The 13,980-nt window shown below is 53.8% G+C and overlaps 1 protein-coding gene across 6 annotated transcripts in view; it reads left to right on the top strand.

Moving 5' to 3' along the window:
• Positions 1 to 13,980, top strand: part of TSC1 (TSC complex subunit 1) — a 46,636-nt gene that overhangs the window by 5,750 nt on the left and 26,906 nt on the right. For all 6 annotated transcript variants that reach the window (XM_037036404.1, XM_037036405.1, XM_037036406.1 and 3 more), the window contains exons 2-5: positions 3,470 to 3,532; positions 9,497 to 9,741; positions 11,572 to 11,675; positions 12,648 to 12,800. In XM_037036404.1, coding sequence (XP_036892299.1) covers positions 9,636 to 9,741; positions 11,572 to 11,675; positions 12,648 to 12,800 — 363 coding nt within the window. In that variant the 5' untranslated portion in view covers positions 3,470 to 3,532; positions 9,497 to 9,635. The remainder of the gene's footprint in view (positions 1 to 3,469; positions 3,533 to 9,496; positions 9,742 to 11,571; positions 11,676 to 12,647; positions 12,801 to 13,980) is intronic.

Raw genomic sequence — 13,980 nt, 5'->3', positions numbered from 1 at the left:
TGTGCTTGGTGATGGAGTAGTCCGTCTGTGCCTGAACCCGGGCCTGGATTGTCCCTGAGTTACTTTAGATAAAGACCCACGTACAGAAAACGTGTGGTGAAGAGACCGTGGCCTTCGTTTCCACCTGCAGTTGTGGTTTCTGTCACAGACAGGTGTGCACAAGATTATTGGGCGATCTGCTCGGTTTCCTTTTTGTGTGACTTGCATGCAGTTCTGGGACTCTTAGGGGTAGGAGGCCACACGCAGCACCGGCTTTCCAGAAGTCCGAAGGCCTGGAGGTGTCTGCAGCTGGCGTTGGTACAGGCGTGTGAGGCTCAGCCCCGTCGCAGCCCGTCGTGCGTCTTGCCGGGGGCAGACCTGTGACAGCTGTCTGCGGTCCCGCTGATGGCAGCTGCACGCGGCAGGTGTGCTGGGGTTCCTGTGGCGCCCGGGTGCGTGGCCGTCGGTCTGTGAACACCTGGCGTGTGGAAGCAAGGTGAACTGCGGTGACAGGTTGGCCTGCGTGTGTCCTGTTTGGTCGGAGAGCACTGGAGCAGAGAGCCCTGTCTTGTGCAAACCCGCCGGCCCTCTCTGCCCGCGGGAGTGCCGTCGCAGGGCCGCACTGGGCGAGAGCAGCTCCTTGGACCGTCGGGAGGGAGACTGGGGCTCTGGGTGCGCTGCTTTTTCCTTTTGGCTTTTGCAGCTAAGAACGTGGATCGACCCCCGATGCTCTGACAGGTGCTTCCATCCATCCCCCGCAGGGTGTGCACACCCTCCATGGGAGTCTTCTCCATTCCTCATGTCTGGTCGGGAACCTGTGCCTCACACATCACTTTACTGACCAGAATGGTGCTACCTCCACAGGGCAGGACTTGAGCAGAGACCAGCAAGTGGACAGACACCTAAAGCGTCACTCACGGCAGGCAGTTCTGACAGGCCAGCATCACAGGGGTGCTGACTTGCTGCCCTTGCAGGGGTTTGCCCGCATGGTGACACAGGCGTCGAGGAGACGTCATGCCGAGCACGGGGCAGAGACGCTCTGACTTCCTGTGCAGCGCCCTTATCTGGGACAGAGGTGCTGCCTGGGCAGGCTGCGAGAGCCCGCCTCGTGTGTGCCCTGATTTCCCCGCCCGAGGCGCAGCTTCCAGGTCAGAGCCCCCTGGGGTTCACTGGAGGAGAGGCCTGTACAGCTCACTGCGCGCCAGCTGACGGGAGGGTCCTGAAGTCCAGAGACCCCTGTGTTCCATTCCAGCTCGTTCCTTGTGGCGTGATAGTGGCTGGGCCAGCACGCCCTGTCTGAAAGGCCAGCTGTCCCCCGCTCCCGCGCCGCACACAGTGCCCCTGAGGCCTGTGGTGCTGGGACCCGAGGTTTCGGTTGTTAGAGAGTTGCTCGGTCCCCTGGTTGCACTTGGGCCAGGACGGTCTGTGGCGGGGCTCGTGGCGTGCCTCTCCGCGCTTGGGGGAGTCGGGTGCACGTGGTGCGTGGGGCTCAGCCCTCGTGCTCCGCCGTCAGCCCGGGGATGGCGCCAACGGAGCTGCTGGAGTCTTCGCCCGCAGAACAGGGCCATTTGCCCCTCGTGCGGCAGATGCTGAAGCGGGCCGTGGGTGTCCGTTGGTGGGCCAGTTGGCCTCTGTCCTCACAGAGCTTCCCGTCTGATGGTCAGCCTGTGCCTCAGTCCCCTTTGAAGGGCCCACGTGTTAAAATCGAACTGGAGCGTGCGTATTTTATATGGGGTCTGGCGGAAGAACGCCGCTGAGTGTGGTTGGTGGGGCAGGTGACTGTCTCGCATGAGTGGGGCGGCGGTTGGAGCGTTTCCTCTAAAACGTCACAGGGTGTGCCTGAGTGCGGTTGTTATGTTACGCAGTTACACACGCCTGATTTCGCAGTACGAGGTTTGGTGCAGATTCCCGGTGCATGGGGAAGGGGCGCTCTTTGTGCCAGACCACATGTCTGCGCACACGGGCCGTAGATATTTGATACGAGGTCGTGTGGACAGGAAGTGGGGGGCAAGTAAAGGGGTGACAGCCCTTCACAGACACTTCGTGCTCGTCTTGGAAAAGGGTGGGGTTAAGGGTGTGTGGTTTTGGAGGCAGAATTCTGCTTCGCACGTGAGGACTGTCTTAGCTCCGAGTCATTCTCTCTGCAAGTGCAGCGAGTCTTCACTTAACATCATCCTTAGTTCTGTGACTTCATGCAGCACGACATAGAATGTGACCATTTTTATCATCGACTGATTGACGTAAAGAGGTTGAGGTCCTGCGGCGTCTCATCAGCGTTGCCAGGACATGGCGTAGGGGGAGTGAGGGGCTGCTGGAGCACCCGCTGTACCAGGCGCTGTGGCGGCCGCGGAGGCGCAGCACTGATGGGCCGCTCTCTCTGCTGGATGGAACTCGTGATCTAGTGGGGGACGTGGTCAGTAGCCAGTCACCCTGGTGACTGGGTGGTGGTTAGGGACACAAAAGAAGTTGAGGCTGCTGAGAGCACATCACAGGGGCCCTGACCTGGCCTGGGACTTGGGGGTAGAGGGAAGTGAAGGCTTCTCTGGTGAAGGGGGTTTTAAGGGTAAAGACTTAGCTTCGGGGGGCGAAGCAGGCCCAGAAAGGGAGGTGGGAGTGGCTTGGCTGAGAGACTGAGGGGCTGCTGGGGACTGGTGGGGGCGGGGGGTGGGTGCTGGCGCGCTGCAGGCTCTGAAGGGCCTCGCTTCGCTCCACTCTGGGGGCTGCTGTGCCACACGCTGTGCAGGGCGGAGGGACACGGCGGCTCCTTCAGTTCCCACTCAGCCTGTGAGGAGAGGCCATTACCCCTCCCACCTTGCAGGCGAGGTAACGTGAGGTGGACNTTGGGGGGGGCGAAGCAGGCCCAGAAAGGGAGGTGGGAGTGGCTTGGCTGAGAGACTGAGGGGCTGCTGGGGACTGGTGGGGGCGGGGGGTGGGTGCTGGCGCGCTGCAGGCTCTGAAGGGCCTCGCGTCGCTCCACTCTGGGGGCTGCTGTGCCACACGCTGTGCAGGGCGGAGGGACACGGCGGCTCCTTCAGTCCCCACTCAGCCTGTGAGGAGAGGCCATTACCCCTCCCACCTTGCAGGCGAGGTAACGTGAGGTGGACACCAGAGACAGGATAAGGAGTCACCAGCTGCACAGCTAGTAAGTAGGTGGCAGAACTTTGGCTTGCACTTGGGACCCTCTGGTCCTGGAGCCTCTCCTGACCATTCACTTCTTTCCATTTGTTTGTAGCTCTGATGCAGACAGGTAACAAAAGGCAGTGATTACAAGTTCCTCACAACACAAAGAATTTTCCAGCACTGGCTGTCCAGAAATGTAGACAGGGAGAGGCAAGTGTGCCCAGTGAGTGTGTGTGTTCCCGTGGCGGCCACCTGTCAGAGCTAGAGCAGGAAGGGATGGGGTTTGGTGAACACCGGACTTCTCTGGTTGCGCCTGGGCTCCCTCCACTGTAAGATGGTTATTTACATACATGTGTTTTTTTCCCTCTAGTGACCATGAAGGACGCCAGGTTGACAGCACTGGAAACCGAAGTACTATCTGTCCCCAGAATAGGTAAGGGACAACTCAGTCCGCTGGTTCAGGGAAGCAGAAGGGAATCGGTTGTCTTGTCCATGGCTGTACTGGTGCATACGTGTTTCTTTGCACGCAGGGTTTAACGTATATGGTTTCAGCTGCTTTCCGGGAACTGGACTGGCTATGGCACTGGCGGCAAACACAAGGCCCGTGGGCTGAACCCGGCCCTCCACCTTGTTTTATCCGGCCCGGCACCTTGATTCTACTTGGCGGCAGTGCTGAGCTCTCCCTTAACTGTTAAGGAGTAGTTACATTTACACAGTCCTAAATCACCTTTGGCCCTTTGAAGACAACTCCGAGGCGGATGTGGCCCCGGTGGAAATGAGTTTGACGCCCTGGTCTGTGGCATGAAGTAATTGGTCAAATTACTGGTGATGATTAATTGCTTATTTGGTGCCTGCACTGTTAAGTGCATTACTTTTCTTCACAACCACACCTTTGGTGCCCCTGCTTTTCAGAGACGCAGAAGCAGCCTCTGGGATGCTCAATACTTTCTCTGAGGTCATGTGGCTAGTACCTAGTGGTACCTGAGACCCCAGTCAGCGCTGACAGCCGAGTTTGGTTCAGATCACTGCACTCAGTGGAAGCCTGTGTGCGGGAGCAGGTTGTTCAGCTAGTGCAGAGGTTCTCAGCCCAGGCCGGCCTTACGAGTGCACTTGGGTCTGTGCGTGCAAATTTGGTGTAAACCACACATATAGCCTGGACCCCGCCCTGTGACCTGCTCTGCAGCGGGGCCCGGGCCACAGGCTGACTGTGTAATGGGTATCCTGGGTAGAGACCCCCAGACCGGTGAGTTAGCATCTTCGTCTCAGCCTGGTTCTGTCGGTGGTTCCGTTAGTTCTGGGGATGACGGGCGTGCTGTGGCGGGCTCTGGGGACGGGAGGGTGCGCACACCCCAGGGCAGGTCCTTCCCAGGTAGTGAGGCACCAGGCGCCTACAGGAGGGTGTAATCTTAGTGGCCTGACCTACCTCGGAGCTAGGGGTCGGAGTCTGTGGCACCGCCGCTGTCTGGGGGGGCAGGTGCAGGGAGGGTGGGCAAGGTGTGCGCTGGCTGCCTCACCTGATGTCGCAGGAGTTGCGCATCACGCAGGGTTTCGTCTGAAGGTCGATGCAGCTCACAAATCAGGACTCAGTGCAGGGTATCTGACAGAAAGGGGGGAGCGTCATTCTCAAAAGTAGAAGGCTTTCCAGGTTGGTCTTTTCATTGAAATTTTGGGTGTGTAGTTAACACTGTCGCTCTTTAGAAATCTGCTGAACGTGAATTTGAACCCCTGTCACATGGTCAGCTGCTCTGTCATCGAGGCCCAAGCTGAGTAGCACACATCATAAACCTCAAACTCTATGAAACACTTTTTATTGTCTTGGATTTTTTCATGACTTAAAATTCAGGTGGCAGGTGGACATTCTCCTGTTTCCCACTTGCCCTCACAAGACGTGGAGGGCTCCAGACACCGCCTTTCCTTGGAAGGCTGCAGAACGGGCGTGGTTCCTCGGGTTGTCTCTCTGTAGTCAACGCTGAAAACTGCGGAGGTTAGGATTCAAGTGTGGTTTTGTTCATTGAGCCAAGTGTTGTTGAAGTTTTTGTAAGTATTGGGCTCAGAGATTAGTTACTGTTATTTGTAAAGTTATGTCGCCAATCCATGCTATTACTTTTCAAGTTGTCAGTTAATATATTTAACTGTTGGGAGTTCTTAACTGCTTTTGAGTATAAAAGTCACATCATTTACGGAAGCTTTTATTTTTCTAAGTATCCATTTATATTTAATCTGACAGAATTTCAGCCTATAAAATACAAAACTTCCACGTTACTTCTGGGATGTTTTATCTTTATTTGAGAGTGATCATTCAAATATTAATGGTCATTCTGAGTGCGCGCCTCACCGACACCACGTATGCCGGGTAACACGGTGGTAGCGTAGATACACCGTTGTCGATCAGTTCTGCACACTTGCACTGTCAGGGAAGTTGGGAGCGCTGCCAAGGTTGGCAGTTCAACTTGGACACTTTCTGAAAACCGAGACCACACGTAGCCAGGACCGGGGTTGGGCCGGGTATGGAGACTAAGACCTGCAAGACAGTCTGCCACGCAGGGGTGAGGGAGGAGAGCGTGCCGGGGGGCGGGGGCAGTCAGTGCAAAGGCCCTGGCCGGCAGCTGGTGTCCGGGGGTTTTAGAAACCGGAGACCAGAGCGGAATGGAGAGGCAGAGCGGCGGGAAATGAAGGCGGAGGGACGTGGGGGTTGTAAATGGCCTAACCACATGGAGCCCCGTGGGCCACCCCGACTAGCTCCATGGGTGGCCATGGAATAACTCCAAACTTGGGGGGGGTGTTGATTCTGAGTCCATGGTTCAGAGTGTCTTGTTTGGTGGCAAACAGATTGTAGAGGAGTGGTGCCAGCAGGAAGGCGGTGACAGGCCGCTGCTGCCTTGTGTCCAGGGGAGGATGAGGGGCTGGGGTTTGCCGATGGGTTAGATGTGAGGGCAAGAGCAGGAAAGTGACAGATGTCACCGAGATGTTTGCTTTAGACTGGTGGTCAGGCCTTTTACTGAGACCCAGAAGACTGGCAGAGGGACGGGTTTGGGGTGGGCAGAGGGTGTCGAAAGCCCGTGGCCCCTGAGTATAAATAGCATCACCTGTAGCTCTGTACCGTGGCGTGCTGCCGCTAGAGATGATACTAAGGTGGATGGAACGTGGCCTTGCCGTGTAGCTCCAGAAATGTGTTAACCCACATACTCACTTCTGGCTTGTCCTGGCCCCTCTCTTTCCTGTACTTGTTGGCTCTTCCCTAATGGAAGAGAGACTCGCACATCATTCTCAGACTGCCACGGCTGCAAGTGGGTGTCTCACGTGCCCATGTGCTCACCGCTCAGTGTCTGTTTCCTGCCCCTCTTCCATAGGCCTCGGAAGTGCGTTTCGTGCACATGCCTCTCCCCACCTCCAAGCCCGGTCCCGGCTGGTCCCCTCCTCCCCTGTGCACCCTCTGAGCCCTGGCCCCTTGCTGAGTCTATCTGCCTGTGTCACGCCTGCACTCGGGCCCTCAAGAAACTTTTGCCTGAGTTCGAAGAGGAGGACGGTAATGCTCCCACCGCGGGACTCATTCCGGAGGCTTGGATCTAACTCGGGACTTGAGAGGGCCAGACACTCTGAGCCTGGGTTGCTTAAAGAGGAGTCTCACAGAGCCCAGCCTTTATTATTTTGTTTTGGGGATTAGAAAATATGGTTAAAAGGTAGAATTTTAGACCCAGAGAGAAAAAAGGTTGTTGCTAAAAATATTCTAATGTGTTGTAGGTAAAACCTCATTTTTTGCCCTCTGTGAAGCATTTGAAAGAGTAGGCTTCAAAAACCAGACTTTTATGCCTGGTTTACTTGTATTATATTTGCAAACTGAAAAACAAGCTAGATAGTCCAATCTGGTCAGCCCTAACCGCTGCCAGGTGGCCTGGATGGCTGCCGCCTCTGTGTAGGATTGCGCTCACGTCCCTGGGCCCAGGAGGACGGGCCCCACAGCACTGCCCTCCGCGTACACAGAAGACAGCGGCCCCTCGGGGGACTGAGGCCGGGGAGGAGCAGTTCTGCTGGAGCAAGACCGCACTCCACGACAAAACTGAAGGTCTGAGGGTCACCTGTGGTTTCCCCGAAGTGGAAACCAGCACTGGGTCAGAGAGCTGCCGGGAAAGGGGCCTCCGGGGACGCTCACCAGCGCTCTGTGCCCCGGCACACGGTGCTCCTGGCGAGTGCCTAGTGGCGCCAGCCCTGCCCCGAAGTGAGCCACACGCTGCGTCTCAGGGACATCTCTCGAGGGGCCCGCAGGCCACTGCTGCCTTCACGTAGAGCAGTGAGGTGGTGCAGCAGGTTCACAGGAGGGCGGGGTTTGTTTCTCTTCTCAGTTGTGGGCTCTTTCTGTGGTAACGTCTTACCAGTTGGAAGATTTCTGCGCCCTTTCAAACTGCCTTGGTGACTGCCCTGGCCAAGTGGCTCAGTTGGGGGGAGTGTCATCCAGTGCACTAAAAAGTTGCTGGTTCGATTCTCGGTCAGGACACACACCTAAGTTGCAGATTCTGTCCCTGGCCGGTGTGCATACGGGAGGGAACTGATCGATGTCTCTCTCATTTCGATGTCTCTCTAAAATCAATGATACGTGTATATATATCCTTGGGCAAGGGTTAAAAAAACAAAACCCAAACCAAATTGACTGACTTTGTGATTTACCTGTAAGGTTTCTATTTATAAGTGTGACCCCAGCAACTTTCTACTTCAGGATTTGGTATCAAAAATGCATTTAGACGTTTTAGTTGATTTCTCTGGCTAATGAACTTCTGGTTCACCAAGAGCCAAATCTGTGAGTATTACTACCAGGTTATAATTGAACAAGAGCATAGGCAGTGGTTGATACTTGGCGGTGTCTGGGGTCACTGCTCCTTGAAATTTGGTATCCTTACGGGGGGAGCTTAACTCCTGAGCACAGTGATCCTCGGACAGGGCTCATGTGTCACCCAGGCAGGGTCACCTGGGTGCTTGTTAAAACGCGGCCCCCTGAGCCCTGGCTGTCGTGGCTGGCGTGGTTGGAGTGTTCTGCTCCAGCGGGGAGGGTGCTGGATTCTTTCTCGCTCGGGGCATGTACCTGGCCGTGGGTTCGACCCCTGGTCCTGGCACATGTGATTCCCTGGACGGGAGGAAACCAATGGAGGATTCTGCCTTGCATTTATATTTCTCTCTCTCCTTTCCTTTCTCTCTAAAAGCAATGGAGGAAAATGTCCTCAGGCGAGGACAACAAAGAAAAGATTCCTGAGCCCACAATTCAGTTCTGGAATAGGTCCAGGAAATTGCGTTTCTAACAAGCGTCCCAAGTGATGTTGATAGACACTAAAGCCCACCAACTTCTAGTTTAGCTTGTTCAAAGAAAAACAAGTAGAAAAGAGAATATATTTTAGTGTGGCTAGAAATGACATTTATTTATTGGCTTTTTGAACTTGGCCACCTGTGTTCTGCTTTACCATGTGACCTTGGCAAGGTTATTTTTTTTTTTTTTTTGAGTATCCATGGTTTCGTTTGTAAAATAGGATAATACTGTTTGTCTCACAGAGTTGTCGTGAGGGTCAAAACCACAAGCTAGCCTAAGGTCACATTTGGGGGCGGGGTTGGGGGCTGGCAGGTCTGGGCCCACATTTCAGTTCTTCCCTGGTTTTGCCTCTTGCTTTGTGACCCCAAGCAAATGGCCTTGCCTGTTTCTGTCTCTGTGAAACAAGGAGCAGGGAAGGGGTGTGTTTGACAGTGTTCCCACAAGGCGAGCAGCTCTGTCTGGCGAGCAGCAGTGGTGTCGGCTCGTGTCTGGGCTCAGACCTTGGGGCCGCAGTGGGGAGGCGCACGCAGTGCCTGTAGCCACAGTCTGCGAGGGAGCGACCTTTCGCACCTCAAGAGGCTGCAGCTGTCCCACTGCCACAAAGATCTGAGTTTTGGAGTTTTAAAGGTGAAATTTGCCCTGATGGCCCTTTCCTGTAGCCAGTGATACGAAGAGTGTGCCCTCCAAGTAGAGAAATGACCCATGGTGCAAACTGGGTATGGACCTCGGGCTTGCGACCTAACCAGCTGTACCCGCCTTTAGGCACTGAGATGATAGTGAAGATGGCAATACCATGCCTTCAGTTCTTTTTCTGAAAATCGTTTATCCTCTTTTTCGACGGGTGATTTTAAAAATAAGCATAATCTTAGCCAAACCCAGGGAAGAGTCAGCAGTAGGGATGACTGAGGTGTGACCCCTCGTTCAGGCGCCATGAGGGCCGGTCTGACTGCATCGGTCTCCCGGTGCCTCCCTCCTGCCTCCTTGGAGCTCCTCTTCCTGAGTGTGTGCGGGGAGAGGGTGTTGCGCACACGCCCTGGCTGGGGTCGTAGCAGAGCTGCGGACCCACCTCTCAGGTGCCGGACACACGGCTGCTTTGTCTCGCAGGTGTTTCTTCTGGGGAAGAGGGAGCCCGTTTTGTCACACCGTCGTCTTCCTTCCCCTCGGTGTGGTTGCGGCGCCAATGAAGAGCCTTCGGAGTCTGTAGCGCACGCCCCGCCCCGGCGCAGCACGTCCGTGGGAGAGGATGGCCCAGCAAGCAAACCTCGGGGAGCTCCTCTCCATGCTGGACTCCCCTGTGCTGAGTGTGCGCGATGACATCACCTCCGTCTTCAAAGAGAACCTCAACTCTGGTGAGCAGGGCCCCACTCCCGCTCCCGTAGCTCCTCTCCCACTCCTGGGGGTAGGAGTCCCGCTGAGAAGTGGCATCTCCACAGCCACTAGTGAGAAGCACGCGCCCACCAGTGCGGCCTCTCTCTGTGTGTTTGCAGCTTTTAGCTGCTGGATGCTCAGGTGTGCAGACACAGGGAAGCGCCGTCTCGTGGGGAGCCGTGCGGACCTAGCGCCCGGGTTTCTGCCATTCTTTTTCACCTTGACCCCCCTGACTCTGCCTCTACCCAAGTATTTTAAAGCAAATCCCAGATACACAGTTTATCTGTAAATCATGTGTGATTTTTAATATTAGAAATGCTTAACCTTTCTTTTTTTTTTTTTTTTAAGATTTTATTTATTTATTTATTTATCTTTAGAGGGGAAGGAGAGAGGGAGAGAAACATCAATGTATGGTTGCCTTTCGTGCGTCCCCTGCTGGTAGTTAGCCTGCAGGGAACCAGCCTGCAACCCAGGCATGTGCCCTGGCTGGGAATCGAACCGAGATCATCTGGTTCGCAAGCCCGCACTCAATCCACTGAGCTACGCCAGCCAGGGCTTAACCTTTCTTTAATCAGAGAACAATTTAAACAGTACCCATTTTTGTTTACCAGGTTGGTAAACATCAAATATTAGTCACAGAAATGGACATTGTCCCCTGGCTGGTGTGAATCAGTGGACCGAATGCCAGCCTGTAAACCGAAAGTTTGCCGGTTCAGTTCCCAGTCAGGCACATGCCTGGGTTGCTGGCCAGGTCTCCAGTAGGGGGTGTGTGAGATGCAGCTGATCGACCTCTCTCTCACACACTGATGTTTCTCTCTCTCTCTTTCTCTTTCCCTTCCCCTCTCTCTAAAAATAAATAAAATCTTAAAAATGTTTCTCAATTAAAAAAAAGAAATAGACATTATTTGCAGGAGAGTAAATTGGTGTTCAGCCTTTTTTGCAGCGTCTGTCATCAGTTTACAGACATGGCCATTTGCCCTGGCCGGTGTGTCTAGGTTGGAGAGTTGTGCTGTAACCGAAAGATGGCGGGTTTGATCCCTGGCCTGGGTGCGTAGGGGCGGCAACCAGTCGATGCTTCTGTCTTGCATCGGCGTTTCTCTGTCTGGAAAGCAATGAAAAAAAATGTCCTCAGGTGAGGATAAAACAGAAAGACAAAACAAAAAAACACCCCAAAACACATACTATTTGCCTACTGATAAGAATCTGTATTTCATTATAGCCTGAAATGAACTATAATAAAAAATTGGAAAAAGTCAGGTATCTTTCAGTAGGTGAGTGGTGATGATGATACAGAGCCACGCAGTAGAGAACAGGAGGTCAGCAGAGAGGAGCGGGTGGGTCACAGGTGCCGCCCTGGTGAAACAGTCAGCACGCTCGCACAGGCTGTGGTACCTGGAGCTGGGGGCTGTGCGGGTGAGAGAGCGAGACTGCGATTCTTCACGTGGAAAAACATGCACCAAAGTCAAGGGCATTTCTCCACGAAGTGGGTTGGGAGGTGGGAGTTAGGAGCCTTTTAAACTGTATGTGCTTTCATACAGTCAGTTCTTAACAATAGACGTGGGTTATTTTATTCTAGTTAAAAAGTAATAAAAAAGATAGAGTTGTATGTGCTTTTGTGGATATTTAGGCAAATGAACTTGGTATTACCTTACTGTTAAATCTAAATTAATGTGAGGAAATTGCTGACTTTGTATGGCTTTGAGTGGCATACAGAGAAACATTTTTCTGGATTTTGTGACAGGCAGCTGTGCGAGGTAAATTTAGGACGTTAAAGGAAGTAACTAGGAGAAACTGCTCTTTTCTTTATTTAGACCGCGGTCCAATGCTAGTGAACACCTTGGTGGATTATTACCTGGAAACCAGTTCTCAGCAAGTTTTGCACATCCTGACTACCTTGCAGGAGCCACACGATAAGGTAACTGCCACGTGGGAGGCGTCCTCGCGAGGGGTCCTCATGTCCAGATCACCAGCACACGTGCAGAGCGCCTGCAGGACCTGCCTTTCCAGAACTGTTTTCAAAACGAACCAAAGTTCAGAGGCTTTTTAAGATCCTGCTGTTGAAAGAAATCCTGGAAAACAGCACTGTGATCATACAGTGGTGATTTGATCGGTAAAGGACCCCTGGTTAAAACCATGCTTCGAACGGGGTTTTCGACTTCTCATCAGTCTGGGAAAACCTTAAGTGCAGGTGACCAAGGGGGGCACTGACGGAGGAGGCCTGTGTCCCAGCACTCGAGGGTCCCTGTGTTCTGCGTTTGCATTTCGTTTCGCTGGTGGTAGGTAGCCAACAGCACTGTGATGGCAGGCTTTGCGCAGTCTTGGGTTCCTGTGCTGATGGCTTCACCAGAACATAAAGGCCGTGCCGTTGTCTGCCTTTTTCAGTGTGTCTTGTTTTTTTACCCTGGGCTGAGTTTGAACTTCTGCTACTACCTGACTGATGTGTGGGACCAAACCTTGGTGCTGGGCTACTGTGGCAGGAAGTGGCTGTCTCCAGCAGGGTCCCTTCCCAGCCCCAACCACTGCCAAGGGCTGGGGACCTGTGGTTATGGCAATGGGTGGCCTGTTTGTACTTCACAGAGGGGGTCTAGGAAGGAGTGTCCTCGGAGCCTGCTGGCAGAGGCGGACCCTTTTTCAGGATATGCAGCCTGGCTGCCCACTCTCTGGCCAGACGCAGCAGTGTTTGGTTTGCCGGCACGGGTTACAAATTCTTGAATGTGATCCAGTGCCTACAGGACCCTTGTTCTGCGTGTGGGAAGCCCGCAGGCCGGGCCCATCACTGTTGCCTGTGTCCGAGTGAGCCTCCTGTGTTCATCGAGGGCTTGCCTGGGTTCCCTCAACCCGCCCACTAGCTTTATTGAGATACATTTCCGTTCTTTCACATTCTTAGCACCTCTTGGACAAGATGAACGAGTATGTGGGCAAAGCCACCTCTCGGTTGCCCACCCTCTCGTTGCTGGGGCACGTCATCCGGCTGCAGCCGTCCTGGAAGCATAAGCTCTCTCAAGCACCGCTTCTACCTTCTCTGCTGAGATGCCTCAAGGTACGGTGGTGGCCAGGGCTCGCGTGAAATGGTTTTGTGCATGTGGTTCCTGAAATGTTGAGTCACGTCAAGCATGTGAGCAGCTAGAGTTTAACTTTGAGAGTTTGGAAACTTCTAGGCACTGGGTATTTCTCCCTGAACACCAGAGTTGGGACTGAGCACCTTCTCAGGGCACAGTGGTGTCCTGAATGGCTTTTGTCTAAGCAGCTCTGGCACTGTTTCATTCGGCCGGTCCAGCATTATCCATCCCAGCCCGCTTCGATTTCATCCTTGCTGACCTTCCCTCAGTTGAACGTATGCTGGTTTGTCTTTGAGAAACCCCCATTCCTAAATTCCTTCTTAGCGCCTAGGAAAAGGGCTCAGAAGGCCCTTTCAGCCATTTAGGAGCATGTCTGGTCACAGCTCCAATTGAGAGCCTACTGAATTGCATTCTACATTTTTGCACTATCCATAGTTTTTCTACATAGTCAAAAACCTCAACAGAACCTTCTGGTTTGAGTTTTGATAGTGGCTTGCAGACTGTGCTTGCAGACCGGTTCCTACTGTGGCAGGAAGTGGCTGCCTCCAGCAGGGTCCCTTCCCAGCCCCAACCGCTGCCGAGGGCTGGGGACCTGTCGTTAGGGTTGGGAAGGGACCCTGGGGACCTACTCAGGGCTCTTCGCTTGATCTGTTTCAGCTCCTGGACTTGTTTCCTATCTGTAAAGTAAGAAAATGTGTTGACACGAAGCACTTGCACCTCACAGAGCCATGGAAAGCCCAGTGGCATTCTCTGCACACTGGCAGCACCTTTGGGTTCATCCGAGACAGCGCCCTGCCAAGCGGTTGTTGTCTCGGCCGGTAGGGGAACTAGGTGCTTTATGACCCCTAGAGGGGGGTCCCAAGGAGTCAGGTTGATAGGGTGTCATAAAACCATGCATGTAATACTGGGGGGAAAAAAACAGGGACAATTTTAACAACTTGATTTTTTAAAATTTTTTATTTATTTGTTTTTAGAGAGGGGGAAGGGAAGGGGGAAGGGAAGAGGAAAGAAAGGGAGGAAAACATCAATGTGTGGTTGCCTCTCACATGCCCCCAGTGGCGACCTGGCCTGCAACCCAGGCATGTGCCCTGACTGGGAATCGAACCAGTGACTCTTTGGTTTGCAGGCCAGCACTCAGTCCATTGAGCTACACCAGCCAGG

The sequence above is a fragment of the Sturnira hondurensis genome, unplaced genomic scaffold, assembly GCF_014824575.4.
Source record: "Sturnira hondurensis isolate 20B ecotype Veracruz unplaced genomic scaffold, ASM1482457v3 Scaffold0022908, whole genome shotgun sequence".
NCBI lineage: Eukaryota > Metazoa > Chordata > Mammalia > Chiroptera > Phyllostomidae > Sturnira > Sturnira hondurensis.
Note: the sequence above shows the minus strand (reverse complement) of the source record. Positions and strands in the feature narration are given on the sequence as shown.